Source organism: Myxine glutinosa, chromosome 10, assembly GCF_964187855.1.
Source record: "Myxine glutinosa chromosome 10, kmMyxGlut1.1, whole genome shotgun sequence".
NCBI lineage: Eukaryota > Metazoa > Chordata > Myxini > Myxiniformes > Myxinidae > Myxine > Myxine glutinosa.
The window spans coordinates 97,330,029-97,348,984 of record NC_136270.1 but is presented as its reverse complement, the minus strand read 5'-3'; the positions used below and the strand labels follow the sequence as shown (position 1 = coordinate 97,348,984).

The 18,956-nt window shown below is 43.6% G+C and overlaps 1 protein-coding gene across 1 annotated transcript in view; it reads left to right on the top strand.

Moving 5' to 3' along the window:
* The window catches only part of LOC137433398 (uncharacterized), a 320,088-nt gene that overhangs the window by 147,460 nt on the left and 153,672 nt on the right, over positions 1-18,956 (top strand). Inside the window, exons 13-15 of the mRNA XM_078785923.1 lie at positions 14,113-14,181; positions 15,325-15,393; positions 18,485-18,553. Of these exons, the coding sequence (XP_078642049.1) occupies positions 14,113-14,181; positions 15,325-15,393; positions 18,485-18,553 (207 nt within the window). The remainder of the gene's footprint in view (positions 1-14,112; positions 14,182-15,324; positions 15,394-18,484; positions 18,554-18,956) is intronic.

Here is an 18,956-nt window from a genome sequence, read left to right as displayed (position 1 = left end):
TAAGATCCCCCAAGGTGACGGGTGGCCGATCGAGCTTTAACTCCGAGGCGTTCCATCAAACGATGGTGGCTCTTCTTTACACGCGTGGGAACGGAGGGTGACGAAGCTTACCTGTACAGTTTCCACTGGAGCGTCGTCGAACCACGGACTCATATACATGACAAGGAGACAAATAAATGAAATTAATAAAATGTGTGTGGTTTGTCTGCTTAGTACTCAGCTTTGAGCAGCCCTTGAACCCCGTCGGTCTTTGAATGGGTCCCCGAGTCCCCACACGGGAAAACACACCCACGGCGCAAAGTCCGTTCACCCCACCAGCCGCTGAACGTGAAGCGAGCAGGCCCTCATTCCATCCTCGTCCCACGCTCCACAAAGCACCGAGGTCTCTCAGGCGCACACAGCTGTCACGAAGCCAGCACCAACGAATCAGGGAAAGGATTCCCCTGCTCCTCCACGCAGCCAGGAGCAGATCGATCATGCAAATGCCACCACCAAGAGCGAGCACGAACTGCGACCACACGCAACAAGAACCCAGTGCCAGAGAGACAAAATGGCGGTGCCTTCGCCTTTTTGTTTCCCGGTCTCGAACGTCATCTGATGATGTCCATGCACGCTCCAATCAAAGAGTCCATCTTGCCTTGACCAATCATCACCTCTTGTCCGCCCCTGTGATGACTCGGCTGGTGGCGTCATTGGCAGTGTTCAATGTCTGAATCCAGTGGCTTTATTTAATGTTTAAAATTACACGCCGATCGCTTGGCTGGTAGTGTGTGTAGTGTGGCATCATAAAAGAACAAGGGAAAAATCACAGAGGCACTTACATACAGGGGATTTACCCTTAAACCCTACTTACATAGCACAAGAGCCACCCTCCTTATAGCCACACGTCACACTTACTCCGAACATCCGGCCCTACTTAGTTACAGGAAGTGGCTACACGACATCCAGAGCATGGTATTCTGCACAATCCTACCTGGCCTAAGGTAATTCATGAGCTACCCCCCATAAATGTAACAATATTCTGTGATTTCAGCACAAAACTAATTCACAAGGCATTTCCAAGTTAGTTATGCACCATCAAGAAAAGTAATGAACAGATATGTGACAAGCTTCTGTGAAACAACAAGATGGGCTACATGCCACACCTCAAGGCTATCCATGGGGCGTAGCTCATGAAGATGGGCTACATGCCACACCACAAGGCTATCCATGGAACTGTTGTGAGAGCATTTTCATGGAAAGCTGATCACCAGAATTGGACATGTGAATTGGCCTCACAGATGTCCTGATCTCAGCCCTCCTGATTATTTCCTGTGGGGATATTTGAAAGACAGAGTGTACAGTAACGGGCTACACACACTCAATTAAGTGAAAGAAAACATTACAAGTGAAATTTAGACCATTCCGATAGACTTTATTGTGAAGATTATGAGGCGTGCGGGTACCAGAACAGATGAATGAATTTACCTGCCAAGGGGCCCATTTCATCGACATCATTTTCAAAATGTAATGTATCCTGAAGAAATTCTAATGTCTGTGCTTTACAAATGTTAATTCAGTTGAATACATAACTTCTCTAATTAAAATATATTTCTCTTTAAAACATGTCCCATCTTTTTTGCCAGGGTGTGGCATTTATATCTGACATCTATTTCTGTAATAAAACAAGTCTGAACAAAGGTAATCATGGTTTTAGTATGCTAAAGTGTTCAGGTATTGGAGATTGTGTGACATCATAGCAGTATACACAACCCAGCTCTACTTCTTAAAAATCACATCTTGTAAATGTTGTCCATTACAATTGAAGCACTCCTTGCATCAAACCAGTAAATTGTTAATTGCTGCTTTTAATGTGTCATTATCAATAGCAGTGATGGCTTCAGTGATCTTCTTCTTAGGTTCATCTATAAATCTGTCTTGTAAATCTGGCTCTTCAAAAATCCCCAGATGAAGATTTTTCTTAAGACTTCTCGGGCTAACAACACTTTCTGTTGGAAGGTGTCAGATTGTTAGCAAATCTGTCAGGAAGAATGGGAGAAACTCTCCATAACCAGATGTGCTAAGCTGATACAGCTGTAATCGCTGCAAAAGGCACTTCTATTGGCTTAGTTTTGAAGGGGAGGGTTTAGGGGGAGTTTTGAAGGGGAGGAGTTAGAGGGAGGAGTTTTGAAGGGGAGGGGTTAGGGGGGAGTTTTGAAAGGGAGGAGTTATGGGGGAGTTTTGAAGGGGAGGCGTTAGGGGGGACTTTTGAAGGGGAGGAGTTATGGGGGAATTTTGAAGGGGAGGGTTTAGGGGGAGTTTTGAAGGGGAGGAGTTATGGGGGAATTTTGAAGGGGAGGGTTTAGGGGGAGTTTTGAAGGGGAGGAGTTAGGGGGGGGAGTTTTGAAGGGGAGGGGTTAGGGGGGAGTTTTGAAATGGGGGAGTTTTGAAGGGGAGGCGTTAGGGGGGACTTTTGAAGGGGAGGAGTTATGGGGGAATTTTGAAGGGGAGGGTTTAGGGGGAGTTTTGAAGGGGAGGAGTTATGGGGGAATTTTGAAAGGGAGGGTTTAGGGGGAGTTTTGAAGGGGAGGAGTTATGGGGGAATTTTGAAGGGGAGGGTTTAGGGGGAGTTTTGAAGGGGAGGAGTTATGGGGGGGGGGGAGGGGATTTTGAAGGGGAGGAGTTAGAGGGGAATTTTGAAGGGGTGCGGTGAGGGGGAAGTTTTGAAAGCTTTGATTAATGAAATTTGAGCATCCAAAACAAAATGGGATTGAGATTTTCAAGTCAGAGATACGTTTGAAAACTTAAGGAGGGGTGGAATAAAGGTGAGTTTAGAGATTGGAGAAAGGAAGACCTGTAAGAGATTGAATTTTTTGAATCAGAATGATTGAAAGAGCGATTTCAAGACAGCCATTTGAAAAGGAAGAAGAAGAGTGTATTGTCGTATAATAGAGAATTCAACACGGGAGAAAGAGGGAGTTGAACAGTCTAAAAGGCACTGTGAATACCATCTATGTTAGTCGTGGTGTATATACGTAGATGGTTGGTTCGCTGGGAGCAAAAACCTTTTTTCAATTCATTATAAAAAAATTTTTTTGAAGGTTAGGCCGTACAGGGAAAAGCAACAGGTTGAAGAAAATAAAGTTTAGCTGTGTGATGAAAACGTTCACGATCACAGTGGGAATGCTGAGTGGAAAACGGTAAAAATTGTAGAGAGCATGAAGTAGTGTGGTCCGGGAGGTGTAATGTTGAAAGTAAGGAAATTGAATTTTTCTTAAGTTACTAAACAGGGTATAATTGGCAGAAATTGAAGGAGAGGTACAGAGATTGAGGAGAAAACAAGAGGGCTGAATGTGGTGGAGAGAAAAGACAATCAAAGCGAACGGGGACTCAAACTAGGAAAGGTAGGCCTCAAATAATCTTTTTGGTTGCTTTAGGCAGCTTTCTTTGGCTAGAAGAGCAGTGTGGTTAAGATTAATTATGTATGTTTATATATATATTTAAACCACGCATTGCATCAACGTAACCTATTTTTGTTTCCCATTTTGTTTTGGACTTTTACCAAATTCAACATGTCAGACACTTGGGGTTCAATGATGACCATTTCTGCTCTTCCCTGCATCAGATCTCCGCAGACAACGATCAACAAGTTCAAACCATTTGTCGTGTGATGATTTCTTTCTCATTCTCGGCCTGTCGCTTTTTTTGTTGAGGTCATGGGAACTCCATGTGGACACGTCGTTCAGCTTTGCCTTTTCCGGGACGTTGGATACTATTAGTGACCTTGGAACTCCCTCATCCCTGTGGCTCAATGCATAGCATAGCATAGATTCCATTTGCTCTCTGCGTGGGTAGGATCAATGTGAAAAAGGCTGTTACACCAAGATTGAAATTGCCTGGAATTTCAACCTCCCTTGCTTTTTCCACCCCCTTGTTTTCACTCACGCATAAAGGGTTTTACACTTAAATCCATTCTATTATGAAAGAAGCTCTGTGCTTGTGAGAAGTCATTGTAACGTAGCCAAGGTGGCTGCTTTTAGACCTTCATATCATACACATAACTTACACACTCATGAAGGTTTGGTGGAAACTTTCAAATACCATGAATTATTGTATTTCTGAAGTTAATAACAGGATATAATTTACAAGGAACACCGAAGGTTGAGGCAATGGAAATTCAACATATTGGCTTTGCCTGACTTCATTACAGGATGCAGCAGCAACGAGTGTCATGCAGAACTTGAGAGAATTTAAATTGGACAATTTTAAGAAACAGATTCTGGATGATCAATTGGTGCGTTTGAACAAAATATATGTACAAAATATGATGAAATATTGACATTATACGTGGCTTCAATAATGGTGGTGAATGCAAACAGTCGAAGTAATTTATCTACAAATGATAGAGAAAGCTACATCTGACTAGTATAAATCTCTGAAGTTAAAAAATATTTACAAGGGCTGCCTCAAAATTAATGCTTGTTTTGTATTTATTGATTTTAACAATTATTTACAAAAACAAAACAATATTTTGCTTCTATACAGCCACATATACAATAGGGGGTTATCTAATCTACTTACGATAAATGGAGGTTGTGTGGTTGTAACTATGTCACCTAAATTCACTTGTTGGTTGGTTGGGGCACTGACCAATTGGGTGTACCTGTTTTTCCCAGGATCATTATTCACCCATCGATTGGTTGAGGTACTGACAGATTTGGTGTGCCCTTTTTTCCCTTCACTCGTCAATTAGTCACGACACTGACCAATTGAGTGTGCCCGTTTTTTTGAGCATTGTTCTTCATGTTTTCAAAGGTGGGCCTCCGGCCTGAAGAATATGAAATAATTAAATATGAAATATAAAGAAATGCTTAATCAGCATGGTTTTGTTTCCATTGGTACCATTTGTGTCAGCTGAAAACGTCATCACAATAGCCGTCACAAGAGTGTGTTGCAAGCTTTGAATGTGATCGCATTAAGTATGAAATGATCAATAAAATTTATTCCAAAAATGACAAAAATGATAAAGTGCATTTCTACGAATGTGCCACAGCACATTGCCCACCGAAGGTGGGTCGAGAAGGGAAGTGCCCGCTAGTATGTAGAAAAGCCAGTTCGTTTTCAGACCATGTATGTGTGGATGGACTCCCATCACCCCCATTGGTTTTATAGCTCATCTTCTTGATATGAACCCCCTTGATTAGAGAAACTCCGCAAAAATTAGATCCTCAAAAAAAACCCACAATGCACCTACCATTTTGTGAAGCAGCACAGACCTCAGGCCTCAAGCCCCAAGCCCTTAGGCACATGTCATGGGTGTTAGCCCATGGCCCAGTGCAATTGGAATTATGTCAGATATATAACCATGATGTACTGTACTATACAGTATATGCACGTAAGCAGTACACATGTTTTATGCTTTATGTATTTACCTGGGGTATTGTACACCGCTCCTTTCCTATTCCAGCTCCAGACGCTGCATGACATCATCACCGGTCACCGAAGGGGGAGGGGGGGGGGGGGCAGGCGATGACGTGCGCTGAAAAGGAGTACTCAGTTTTCACTCCGTTTGTTTGTTTGTTTGTTTGTTTGTTTGTCCGGGCGATATCTCAGCCATCCTTTGACCTATGAAGCTGAAATTTAGGCACAATGGTGAGCACATGCTTTGCCAAAAACAATATTTTTTGTTTTTTGATTAATCAATCAATTGATTGTTTACTTAAATATCGATTTATTAAATACCTATTTATTTTCTTTCACATCTGGGCAATATCTCAGACACCTTTTGAGCGAGGAAGCTGATATTTGGACATGACAATGACCAAGTGATTTGGCTGTAAAGGGTATTTTTGATTTATTGATTAATGTATTAATCGATTAATTGATGAATTATTTAATTATTCAATTAATGGCTTAATTAATTCTTTTTTTAAAGTTACAGATATTGATGAAACAGTGGTGATTTAGGTATTCGATTAGCCAATTGATTAACAATTAAATTATTTTACGATTATTATTTATTTATTTTCGTTATTCATCACTTATTTGGTTGTAAGTCAAGTCATTGGATTTACACCAAATTTGTTGTAGTCCAGTGTTCAACCACTCCAGTGACCACCAAAACCAAAGACAGAAATCAAATCAAAGTTAAAATAAAGCGGTGAGGCCGCTCAAAGCCAAAAGTGTATTTTCTCAAAAGGAATTCCTTTACAAAGTCATAATTCCCCATTTATAAGCAACCCGTGCACAATCCTTATATAATCTGAAAGCATATAATCTCAGGCATACAATGATATCCATAACTTTAACCCAAACCTTCATTTAGACAATTTTATTCGTCGAAAACGCCATGGCTTAGCAACTATCCAAGACCAATAGAAGACCATCAGCCTCCAGGTCATATTTTAAAACATTAATAAATCAAAAACTACAAACCTCACAAAAAAAAATCTGGAAACTACAAAACTACAACTCTCCCCCCCCCCCCCCTTTCACCCTCCACACCCCTCCTCCTCCCTCCCCCTTGCCTCCCCCTTCCCTCCCTTTCCCTCTCTCTCTCCTCCTGCCCCTCTCTTAATATTCCTGTCACGATGTGATTCTGCATTACCGGCAATGCCAGGTACTTTTGCTCGTTGTATAATAAATTAAGGTTTTTGTACATCATTTCAGTTTCAGCCCGAGTTTTCCAACACCCACGTTCATCTTCCAGGAAGAAAAACATGCTTCTGCAGTTAAGACTGCTAAAGATCACCTAACCCTTGGACTTCTGCTTCACTTGCGGATCACTTCCGGATCACTTGGACTTCCGGTCCGGTATGAAGAGGACGCAGGCGTCACATGCTCGCCGCTTCTTCGACCGGGCCACTGTCAGTTGCTTTCTTTTTTGGTGGTCGTGCGGATTTTTTGGCCATTGAGTCTGCCCTCTGCATAGCCCCGGCTCTGCTCCCTGCTTCGCCTGCCCGGCTCCTTCGCCTCCTCGCTGTTTCCTCGGGCGCGCTCTCGTGGGTTGTGACCATCGCAGCGGTTTGGTGGCGGTTTCCCGCCGTGATCTAGATTTGTAGCGGCGGCGGTCGATTTCCGCTGCATTTTCCGCTTTGCCGTGATCAACCTTGGCCTCGTGATCGTCTCTTTGCTCCTGCCTGCCCTCTGCTTGGTCCTGGCTCTGCTCCTGGCTTCACCTACCTGGCTCCTTCGTTTCCTCGGGCCCGCTCTCGTGGGTTGGGACCATTGTTTCACCTCCTCAACCTTGGCCTCGTCTCGTCTCTCTGCTCCTGCCTGGCATGGCTCTGCGGTACTCCGCCGCAAGGCTCCTTCTGCTCAATACCCGCTCCACCCCATCATGCATCTCTGCCATCAAATCCAATGGACTCCTCCGACGACCCAGGTACATTCACCGTGGCTCCGGTCGTAAGTTTGTTTATTTGCAATCAGGTCACTCCATCCCCGTCCTCTGGTCGGCTCAGCGCACTCTCACTCTTCGTCCCAGCGCACCTGGTCACAGCAACGCACACGATCGCACCTCCTGCCTACGAACCCTGGCTAAATCACCTGAATTCATCCCTGCTGTTCAAAACAACATCAAGCTCACCCTGTTCAACACCCGGTCCCTCAACAACAAATGCCTCATCCTGAACGAATACATCCTGGATAACAAACTGGACTTTCTCTGTCTCACCGAAACCTGGCAACAACCTCTGGACTACTACACACTCAACCTCACCACACCCAATGGATATTCCTACGTCAATAAACCACGCTCGGAGGGCCGAGGTGGTGGAATTGCCGTTATCCACCGTCAAGACATCAAGACCAACCTCATCTCCATCTCATCTGCTCCATCATTTGAACACCTGGCTTTTAAAGTCTCTGGTCGCACGCAGTCAGTCATGGCTGTCGTCTACCGCCCTCCCAAACCACACCCATCATTCCTGTCTGACTTCTCCTACTTTCTGACCCAGCTATGTTCCCTCTCCCCCTCAATCCTCCTCCTTGGTGATTTCAATATCCACATGGACTCCACTGACTCCACAATAACCACTGACTTCACTGATTTACTCACCTGCTTTAACCTCACTCAACATGTCGACTTTCCTACCCATATCCGTGGTCACATTTTGGACCTTGTCTGCTCCACTGGATTAAATTTGCACCATCTCTCTGGCTCCGACCTCACCCTCTCTGACCACTTAGCCATCACTCTGACCATCAACATCCCCGCCCCAACACCAAGGCATTATCGCACTATCAACTTCCGTAAGCTAAACGCTCTTTCACCTACCTCATTCTCATCCACCCTCTCTGAAAAAATGTCCACTTCTCCCTTCATTGACCTCCACATCCCTTCCGACCTCACTGACTACTACAACCACACTCTCTCCTCCTGCCTTGACCAGCTTGCGCCTGTAAAAACCAAAACAGTTTCTTTGACCCATTCTGCTCCCTGGTTTACCCCTGAACTCCGCCTGATGAAAACTCGTGCTCGCCAACTTGAAAGACTCCGCAATAAAACGGGTCTCACAGTTCACTCCCAAGCCTACAAGGACCACCTACAACACTACAAAGATGCCCTCTCCCATGCCCGCTCCGCCTACTACTCTCAAATTATCCACTCTGGCTCCGGAAACCCAAAAGCACTCTTCTCGACAATAAACAAACTCCTCCGCCCCCTGAACACCACCACCCAGTCATTCACAGTAGACAACTGCATCTCCTTCCTCTCTTTCTTCCAACGCAAAATTGACAACATCTACAACAGCTTGACCACCGCCACACCCGCTCCTCCTCCAACCACCTGCCCCCCCTTGTCCTGCCATCCCCTGTCTCGGTTCTCCCCAATCTCCCCTACTGACCTCTCTGAACTCCTCATAGGAATGAAAACTGCCACCTGCACTCTTGACCCCATCCCCTCCAGCTTTGTCAAGGCCTCCCTCCCTGCTCTCTCTCCACTTATCATTGCAACAATAAACTCCTCCCTGTCTACAGGCATCGTCCCACCTTCCCTCAAAATTGCTGCTGTTACCCCCATTCTAAAAAAACCTGGTCTAAACCCTGACACCCTAAACAACTTCAGACCCATCTCCAACCTACCCTTTCTGTCAAAAGTTTTGGAACGCGCTGTAGCCACTCAACTCAAACATCATCTCTCTGCCAATAACCTGTATGAAACATTCCAATCCGGATTCCGCTCCAACCACAGTACTGAAACTGCTCTCCTCAAAATCACCAACGACCTTCTCCTCTCCTCTGACGCTGGCAACCTCAACATTCTCGTCCTCCTCGACCTCAGCGCTGCCTTTGACACCATCGATCACACCATCCTCCTCACTCGACTTGAATCCACCTTTAACGTTACCGGCACTGCCCTCTCTTGGATTAAATCATACCTCTCTGACAGACGCCAGTTCATCTCCATCAATAACTGCAAATCCCCCACTGCTCCCCTCCCCCAAGGTGTCCCCCAAGGTTCAGTTCTTGGCCCCCTCCTCTTCATCCTTTACCTGTCCCCCCTTGGTCACTTAATCTGCCGTCATGGTCTCCAATTCCACTGCTTCGCCGATGACATCCAGCTTTTCATCTCCACCAAGTCCGTCTCCACCGACACCCACTCTATCCTGACAAACTGCATCACTGAAATAAAATCCTGGCTTCAAATCAACTTCCTCAAGCTTAACTGTGATAAATCTGAAATAATCATCATTGGCCCAAAAACGCTCACAAAATCCACCCATAACTTTGCCCTCAACATCGACGGTATCCCAGTATCCACCTCCCCTCACATCCGGAATCTTGGCGTCATCTTTGACCAAACCCTTTCCTTCGACAAATACACTAAACAGATCACAAAGTCAGCCTTCTTTCACCTGAAAAATATTGCCCGTCTCCGCTCATCCCTCTCCTCCACGGCTGCAGAAACCCTCATCCACGCCTTCATCACCTCCCGTCTGGACTACTGCAATAGCCTCCTCTATGGTTCACCCTCAAAAATCACCAATAAACTAGCCTCCTCTATGGTTCACACTCAAAAATCACCAATAAACTCCAATACATTCAGAACTCCGCTGCCCGTCTACTCACCCATTCCCGGACCCGTGACCACATCACCCCCGTCCTTTACAAGCTTCACTGGCTCCCCATCCCCCAGAGAATCCAGTACAAAATCCTCCTCTTGACATACAAAGCCCTCCATAACCTGGCCCCATCCTACCTGGCTGACCTCCTCTCCAGAAACACTCCCACCCGCAACCTCCGCTCTGCTGGTACCAACCTCCTGACCCCCTCCATCCGGACCAAATTCAGATCCTGGGGGGACAGGGCCTTCTCCATCGCTGCTCCCACCCTCTGGAACTCACTACCTCACACCATCAGAGACTCCTCCTCACTCACCACATTCAAAACATCACTAAAGACCCACCTCTTCAACACTGCATTCAACATTCAACCCACAGCATTTAACCCCTGACTATCTCTTCTCATTCTCCCTCCTTTTGCTTTAAATATTTCCCTATTGATTCTTGTCTTTTTGCAATTGTTGTTTTCATGTATTGTTATGCATTATGTTTTCCACTCTGTCAAAGCGCCTTTGGGCTTCTGGAAAAGCGCTATACAAAATAAATGAATTATTATTTATTATTATTAACCCTCCTGTTGGGGAGGGGAATGCTAAAGATCACCTAACCCTCCTGTTGGGGTGGGGAATGCTAAGTATCATTTATTTATTGTATATTATAATGTTTATTGATACTTTACTGTGCTATGTTATATTATGTCTTTAATACAGGTGTGACTACCGTACTGTATATATTTTTAGGTCACCTGGACTTTAGTCCGGTGAGCTTATGTGATTGAGCGGTGTCCTTAGGTAAGTCAGTCACTTAAGTCATTATTGCTTGAACCAAACATATCATTTTGATGAAACTTGGCCACAAGCTTCATATCTGATGCCCAACGTAGATGTATTGACCGCATAAAAATCTGTGCTCATTACCAGATTTAAATCAGGCCTAAAATGCAAAACAAAAATCCTGCCCTAACCTACAGGGGGCGTTGCATCAACAGCACAGCCATATTCCCTCAGCCAAAAACATGACTTGTAACCTGTAAAACATGACCTGTAAACATGTTTGGCTGTAATCAGCATCGACAGGGCTTTCATTCGACCAATCACTTGACCAGATTGTGCGCATGAATAAAATGTCGATATTTTATGACGTCATTGACTGTTGCTCCTGATCCAGTTGAGCTTCAGGACCCATGATCCAATTTTTGGTTTTGTCAGGGTTTCGTGCTATTTACCATCAATTTTGTGCTAGCTTGGAATGTATCCCTATCTCTTACATTATATTATAGCCATATTGTTTAACACAATTATTCATTGTGCAACGACCTCCAGGAATGCATTTTTTGTGCTAAACCAGCCCTTTGTCATAGCCATCCTCAATCAATTGGGTGAAATTCAGGAGCTAGCTTGTGCAGGACTTTCCAGGTCTGAAACCTGTTTGCTCAGTTTTGAGATGCTGATCCACAAAGGGGGCTAGGCGATATAGAATGAGTCTCTAGAATAGTTTGTATGTGTGAGAGAGCAGGGAGGGAGATGGACAGGAAGATCTTGGTTTTGGTGGGATATTTTCCATGCTTCAGAATAACCACTATTTTGGCAAGGCTCAACAGATTTGAGATCTTATTGATCATCATCATCTTGTGGCCGTGGCCAAGAAAGACTTTATAACCCCTTTGTCAATGTCCCTGTCGGCCATCGCCGTAGGAAGATTGCTGGCCTGAATACCTGTGACAAGAATGTCGCACGAAAGGTTCACTTTTCAGAACCGAACAAAGGTATACCTTCAACGGTAGCCCTGAAAAGGTTTACGTTTAACATCTCTTGCAAGTTTGATCACCGAATTTTGTCTAATTTTTTACAGGCTGTCCAAGTCATCTCTTTCCTAATCTGGAAGTCTTTCCCCAAGTCCATTATGTATGAACCTCGGTACTTAAAGTCACTTACAGGTTTGATGTTCATACCAGACTTAGATTGGTTGGTTGGTGACTGAGAGTGTGTTCATTGAGATAAAATCATTTTTCTTTTCAATAAGGTGAATACCTACATGACAGGCAGCTGTTCCTAAGGCGGTAATGAGATCTTGGGCACCTTTTAGACTATCGGAAACAAGATCTTGGGCACCTTTTAGACTCCCAGAAATGAGATCTTGGGCACCTTTTAGACTATCGGAAACGAGATCTTGGGCACCTTTTAGACTCCCAGAAATGAGATCTTGGGCACCTTTTCGACTATGAGAAACGAGATCTTGGGCACCTTTTAGACTATCGGAAACGAGATCTTGGGCATCTTTTAGACTATCGGAAATGAGATCTTGGGCACCTTTAAGACTATCGGAAACAAGATCTTGGGCACCTTTTAGACTCCCAGAAACGAGATCTTGGGCACCTTTTAGACTATCGGAAACGAGATCTTGGGCACCTTTTAGACTCTCAGAAACGAGATCTTGGGCACCTTTTAGACTATCGGAAACGAGATCTTGGGCACCTTTTCGACTATCAGAAACGAGATCTTGGGCACCTTTTAGACTATCGGAAACGAGATCTTGGGCATCTTTAAGACTATCGGAAATGAGATCTTGGGCACCTTTAAGACTATCAGAAACGAGATCTTGGGCACCTTTTAGACTATCGGAAACGAGATCTTGGGCATCTTTAAGACTATCGGAAATGAGATCTTGGGCACCTTTAAGACTATCAGAAACGAGATCTTGGGCACCTTTTAGACTATCGGAAACGAGATCTTGGGCATCTTTAAGACTATCGGAAATGAGATCTTGGGCACCTTTAAGACTATCGGAAATGAGATCTTGGACACCTTTAAGACTATCAGAAATGAGATCTTGGGCACCTTTTAGACTATCGGAAAAGAGCTCTTGGGCACTTTTTAGACTCTCGGAAACAAGATCTTGAGCACCTTTTCGACTCACAGAAATGAGATCTTGGGCTCCTTTTAGACTCTCGGAAACGAGATCTTGGGCACCTTTTCGACTATCAGAAACGAGATATTGGGCACCTTTTAGACTATCGGAAACAAGTGTGATGTCATCAGCATCGTCTAGATCAGGAAATAATTTTGCAGAATGCCTTCAACTAGTTCTCTGGCTAATCATTATCCCTTTATCATTGCATGAATCAAGTGAAAGGCATAAGATATAATTTATAAATATAACAAATAGATAGTGTCACCCTGAAGGATCCCCGCTAGCAGGTCAAATAATTAGGTCAGCCTGTCCGTTGTAGGAACAGACTCTTGGGTATTGATCTGTTATAGTTTAATGGCATTGACGATTTGGGTCACAATACCATGTCCTCCTCAAATTTGGAACATCAGATCTGTCAATAGAATCAAAAGCCTTTTGGAAGTCAATGAATATCATTGTAGCTTCCCTGTTTGAGTTTTTTTTTAAATCTACTCTGCAATTCTTTGTAGGGACAGGATTTGGGAAAGTGTGGATCGACCTTTCCTGAAACAATTTTGGTTTTGTACGAATAATTGGTTCTAATTGTGACTTTTGGGGATCCAGGATATAATGTCTTATTGCTAGTCAAGCAACTGTTGAACATGTCTTGTAACCACTGCAGAGGTACTTATCCTAGGCGCTTGACATCATGTCCGGAAGCTTTGTTGCGGATCGTCCCTTTATACGTGGTTAGAGCCACGTGTCCATCTGTTACTGTGGAAGAAACTTGGTAGCTTTGCATCGTGAACGAGGGACACCTGTCTTGCATCTGAGCAGCTTTCAACTAATTCCCCGTCATCGTTTGTTTCTGAGTATCCCCAAAGTACAATATGGCTGTTGATGTTTTTCAGTGATTCTTCACAATTGAGTGATCTGGCCAAAAAAGGCATATAGCATGATATTTCAAAAAGTTGTGGATGACTTATGACAAAACTAGGTGGATGAGTTGTGTAAGTGACATGAACAATCCGATTCGATTTTGGTTCATGTCGGATCCAGATCCGACCTATCGGTGGATATAAAGGGGAAACTGTTCAGCCTGGCGTATGTATGGTCTCTACCGAGTGCTGTTCTAGTTCTAAATAATTTTATCTGAACTTTCCCTCCCAATCCTCAGGGAGACAGGGGTTATGCAGGACCTGCTGGAGTTCCAGGAGACACAGGCATCGGCCTTCCTGGGCCCAAGGTCAGTAACTGATAGTGAGTTAGCCATCACTTGGGAATTCATTGAGCTCCTTTTCCTTTATATACACAAAGAATTAAGTTAAGCACCCCCCCCCGTTTTTTTACAACCTCGCACATTACAAGTTTGTTGTCGTCAAAACAGTGTAATATACCCATGATTTTGCTATATTTTCTGGAGAAGTGATATTATGGTCACATAAAAACATAACAATCATGCCGTTTTCAATATTTTATTCTGAATAATTTAAGGTGAAATTTTTTGGGAATTTTAGGCATATTTTCACCTCAATTTAAGTATGGAGCTATAGGTCCATCACGGACAGTGTGGATGACGTTTATGTTTTCTAACGTACAGTCATTGTTCTGAGAAGACCTCTAGCGATCTTTGCGTCAATAACGTGTGTAGGACCCACGTGATCGGATCACTGACTCAACCAATCACTTTTTTTCACTTTGATCACTCAATTTCATCAATGGATAATTGCTAATGTCATACCAATCATTATTTGATCTCACATACCTTAGAATATATGCCAATGTATACATATACACAAAGAATATATATTAGGGGGTGCTTACCTTAATTCGTTGTGTAGGGGTGCTTAACTTAATTCTTTGTGTATAAATACAAACACGCTGATAGAGATGTGATCCTCACCCATCCTATCCATTCAAATATAGTTTGATTCTTTTACTTTTTCAAATAAAGTCTCATGAACTTGTATTTACGGTTGACTTTCCCACCTTATTGTGTGGTTGGACGAGGAACGTGGTTGGCCCAAATAATCCACAAGCTGGCTGGCCAGGCCTGACGTTCGACTGAAAGTGACAGGAATAAAATTTGGAATTGAGCCAGGGTGCCTGCTATAACTTGCCTACTCTTTGTGAAGGACACTGGTAGATATCCACTAACGAATGTCAGTAAATGGAACACACAGTTTAACGTCCCTTCAAGGGATAGAGCTCCCAATGATGCCTCGCCCTGCATGTGAAATACAACAATGACAGTTTGTAGCTGGGCAGGGATTCAAACCCAGACTAGACAGCTCAGAGGTAAGTTTGCATACTTCTAAACAATTGATGAAATATTTATTAAATTTTCTGTTGCAATCTCAGTGCTTGCTCGGTGTCATTTTTCTGACAGGGAGAGCTTGGTCCTCCTGGCAGTCATGGACCACTTGGCCCACCAGGTGTTGGCGAAATTGGACCTCCAGTAAGCCAGTGTTTTGTACAAAACTCGATACCTGTCAGTATTTCGTGATGTTTTTCTGTATTTACTAGGATTGTGTGCGTAAACGAGTTTGTTACTTGTAAACAAGTTTCTAATCACATCATTTGTAAGAGCATAATAGTGCAAAGACCTTACATTTGGATCTTTATATACAATATTTTTATGGACAAAATAGATAACTTAGTATCATTGTTAAAGGAATTGAGTATCTCCATGCCATAGTATGTCTGCACAATACTTTTCCAGCAGTTTTGGAGTCTGATTCTATTTATTTTATTTTTACAGGATCTAGGGCTCTGAGTGGAGGACACACACACACACACACACACACACACACACACACACACACACACACACACACACACACACACACACACACACACACACACACACACACACACACACACATCTCACACACATGGACATCTATATATAATGGAGCAAGTGTTTGTATGTATGTATGTCTGCTCTTCCCCCATTGGTTGAACAGCTGACCTGACTCCACCCACAAATATACCTGAAATACTTAAAACGTAAAGTACCCAGAGGACCCAAAAGACCCCCCGCCCACTCGACACCCCGAGGACATACAAGTCCGAGAAGACCCAGAGGACCCAAAAGACCCCGAGGACGACTCAAAATACCCCAAGGACCCTAAATACCCAGAGGATTCCAAATACCCCAAAAGATACTGAGGCCCCAAAGGACCCAGAGGAACCAAAATACCCTAAACACTAAAAAGACTGAAAATACCCTGAAGACCCAATGGACCTCAAAGACCCAAAAGACCACCAAGACCCTGAAAGACCCCGAAGACCTAAAATATCCCGAAGACCTAAAACATCCTCAAGACCTAAAAGACTGAAAAGACTCACTGGACCCAAAATACCCTGAAGACCCAAAAGACCCTGAACACCCAAAAGACCCCGAAGACCTAAAACACCCCAAATACTGAAAATATTCCAAAGACCCTTAACGACCCCAAAGACCCTTAATGACCTTGAAGACCCAAAAGAACCAAAAGACCCTTGAAGACCCCAAATACCTAAAAGACCCTGAAGATCTAAACGACTGAAAAGACCCAATGCACCCCAAAGACCCAAATACCCCGAAGACCCAAAAGACCCCAAAGACACAAAATACCACGAATACCCCAAAGACCCAAGAGAACCAAAAGACCCTGAAGGCCCCAAAAGACCCAAAAGACCCTGAAGACTCCGAATACCCAAAGGATCCAGAGGACCCAAAATACTCCAAAGACCATTAAAGACCCAAAAGTCCCCAAAGACACAAAATATCCCAAGACCCTTAAAGACCTCAAAGACCCAAGAGAACCAAAAGACCCTGAAGACCCAATGGACCTCAAAGACACAAAAGACCCCAAAGACCCATAAAGACCCCGAAGACCCAAGAGAACTAAAAGACCCCGAAGACCCAAAGGACCTAGAGGACCAAAAATACCCAAAATACTCTAATGACCCTTAAAGACCCAAAATACACAAAGGACCCCGAAGACCCAAAATACACTGAAGACCCAAAATATCCCAAAGATCCTTGTATACCCAAAATACCCCAACGACCCTTAAATACCCCAAAGGTTGAAAAGACCCAATGGACCCCAAAGACCCAAAATAACCTGAAGACCCAAAATACCCCAAAGACCCTTAAATGCCCCGAAGACCAGAATACCAAAAAGACCCCACAGATTGAAAAGGCCCCAAAGATCCTTAAAGTTAACCCCAAAGATCCTTAACCCCAAAGAAAACTCCATTTTTCCCCACATTACATGTTCATAGCATCTATGGAATAAAAGTTCTGGCTGTACTTGGGTAAATACTGTTATTAGTCCCCTACCGGTGTACACCGGAGGGGACTATAGGTTTGCACGCCGTCCCTCCGTCCGTCAGTCTGTCAGTCCGTCAGTCCGTCACGCAAATAACAGTTTTCCGGACTTTTTTTTTCTAAACGCTTTATGCTAATGATTTAAAACTTGGTACATGGTTTCCTCATGATAAGATACAGATCAAGTTCGAACTTCACGACGTTTCGATCATTTTTGACAAAGTTATGGCACTTTGAACTTTGGGAATTCTGATAATTCTGATGATCCTTAACTAGGTGCCATTTTAAGTTTTAATTTCCTTTAAAAAAGATTTTCTCTGCAATAATAGCACCGATTGAGATCAAATTTTCACCGTAGGGGGGACTCGGTCTGTAGAATATTTTAATGGTAATTATGATGTCACAGGTCACATGGTTCGGCCGCCATATTGTTTTTCGTGAAAACCCCTTTTTCCCTGCAACGGCTGAACAGATCGAGGCCAAACTTTGCAGGCACAATCGCATACCCATGACGAACCAAAAAGTCAGCGAGCATGACGTCATGCGTCACATGGTTTCAGAGTTATGACGTTTTTAAGCATGAACCTTTAAAACCGAGCCCCTCCCTCATTTTTGATCCAATCGAGGGGAAACTTCACAGATCTGTTCAACATGTCAGGCTACTAAAGTGTCCTTTTGGAATTTGCGATAGGGCACGTGGTTTGGCAGATATCGTTAATTAAACGAAAATATTTTTTAAATGGATATCTCTTGTTTATTCTAGAGTTCTCCTCAAGCCGCACCGCGCGCCCTCAGCCTCGTCTCGCGAACGTCAACAGCGCCACACAGGGCGCGCTTTCCAGAGGGGCGGAGCCAAGCCGAGCAACATTTATATACTCATCGATCATTGATCGTGAACCGGAAAATATAATAAATTATTGATATTTAGCGACTCGAAAGGTTCTTTATCAACAACGTATTTTCTCGTGCTTCTGCTGAGCTGTCTGCAAGGTGTATAAATCGAAGTCCCGAGTGTGAATCACAGGTGAGCCCGTCCTGAGGTAATTAGCGATTGGGAACGATTCAGAACATGTGGATGAATAACCCTTGGTAATTTCCCCAACAGTTTTCCGGACGACAGATTGCCGGTAGGGGACATGTATTGCAGCGCAATACTCAGAATGCTTGTTATTATAATAGTTTTTTTTTCTTGTAACAATTTCCCATTGGCTCTTTCTCCATCTCCGTCCAGGGACCTGTCGGCCTTCCCGGAGCTCCGGGTGGTAGGGGAGTACCAGGTGAGGGGTTCCAAGGAGTAAAGGTAAGATGTAGCAACAGAAGTCTTCTGAATATCATTCTGCTATATATACAAAGGATGTTTAATAAGTTATATGAACGAGATATTCACAATAGTCAAATATATTCCAACTTTGTAATTTTTATATATAATAATAATAATAATAATAATAATTCATTTATTTTGTATAGCGCTTTTCCAGAAGCCCAAAGGCGCTTTGACAGAGTGGCAAACATAATGCATAACAATACATGAAAACAACAATTGCAAAAAGACAAGAATCAATAGGGAAATATTTAAAGCAAAAGGAGGGAGAAGGAGAAGAGATAGTCAGGGGTTAAATGCTGTGGGTTGAATGTTGAATGCAGTGTTGAACAGGTGGGTCTTTAGTGATGTTTTGAATGTGGTGAGTGAGGAGGAGTCTCTG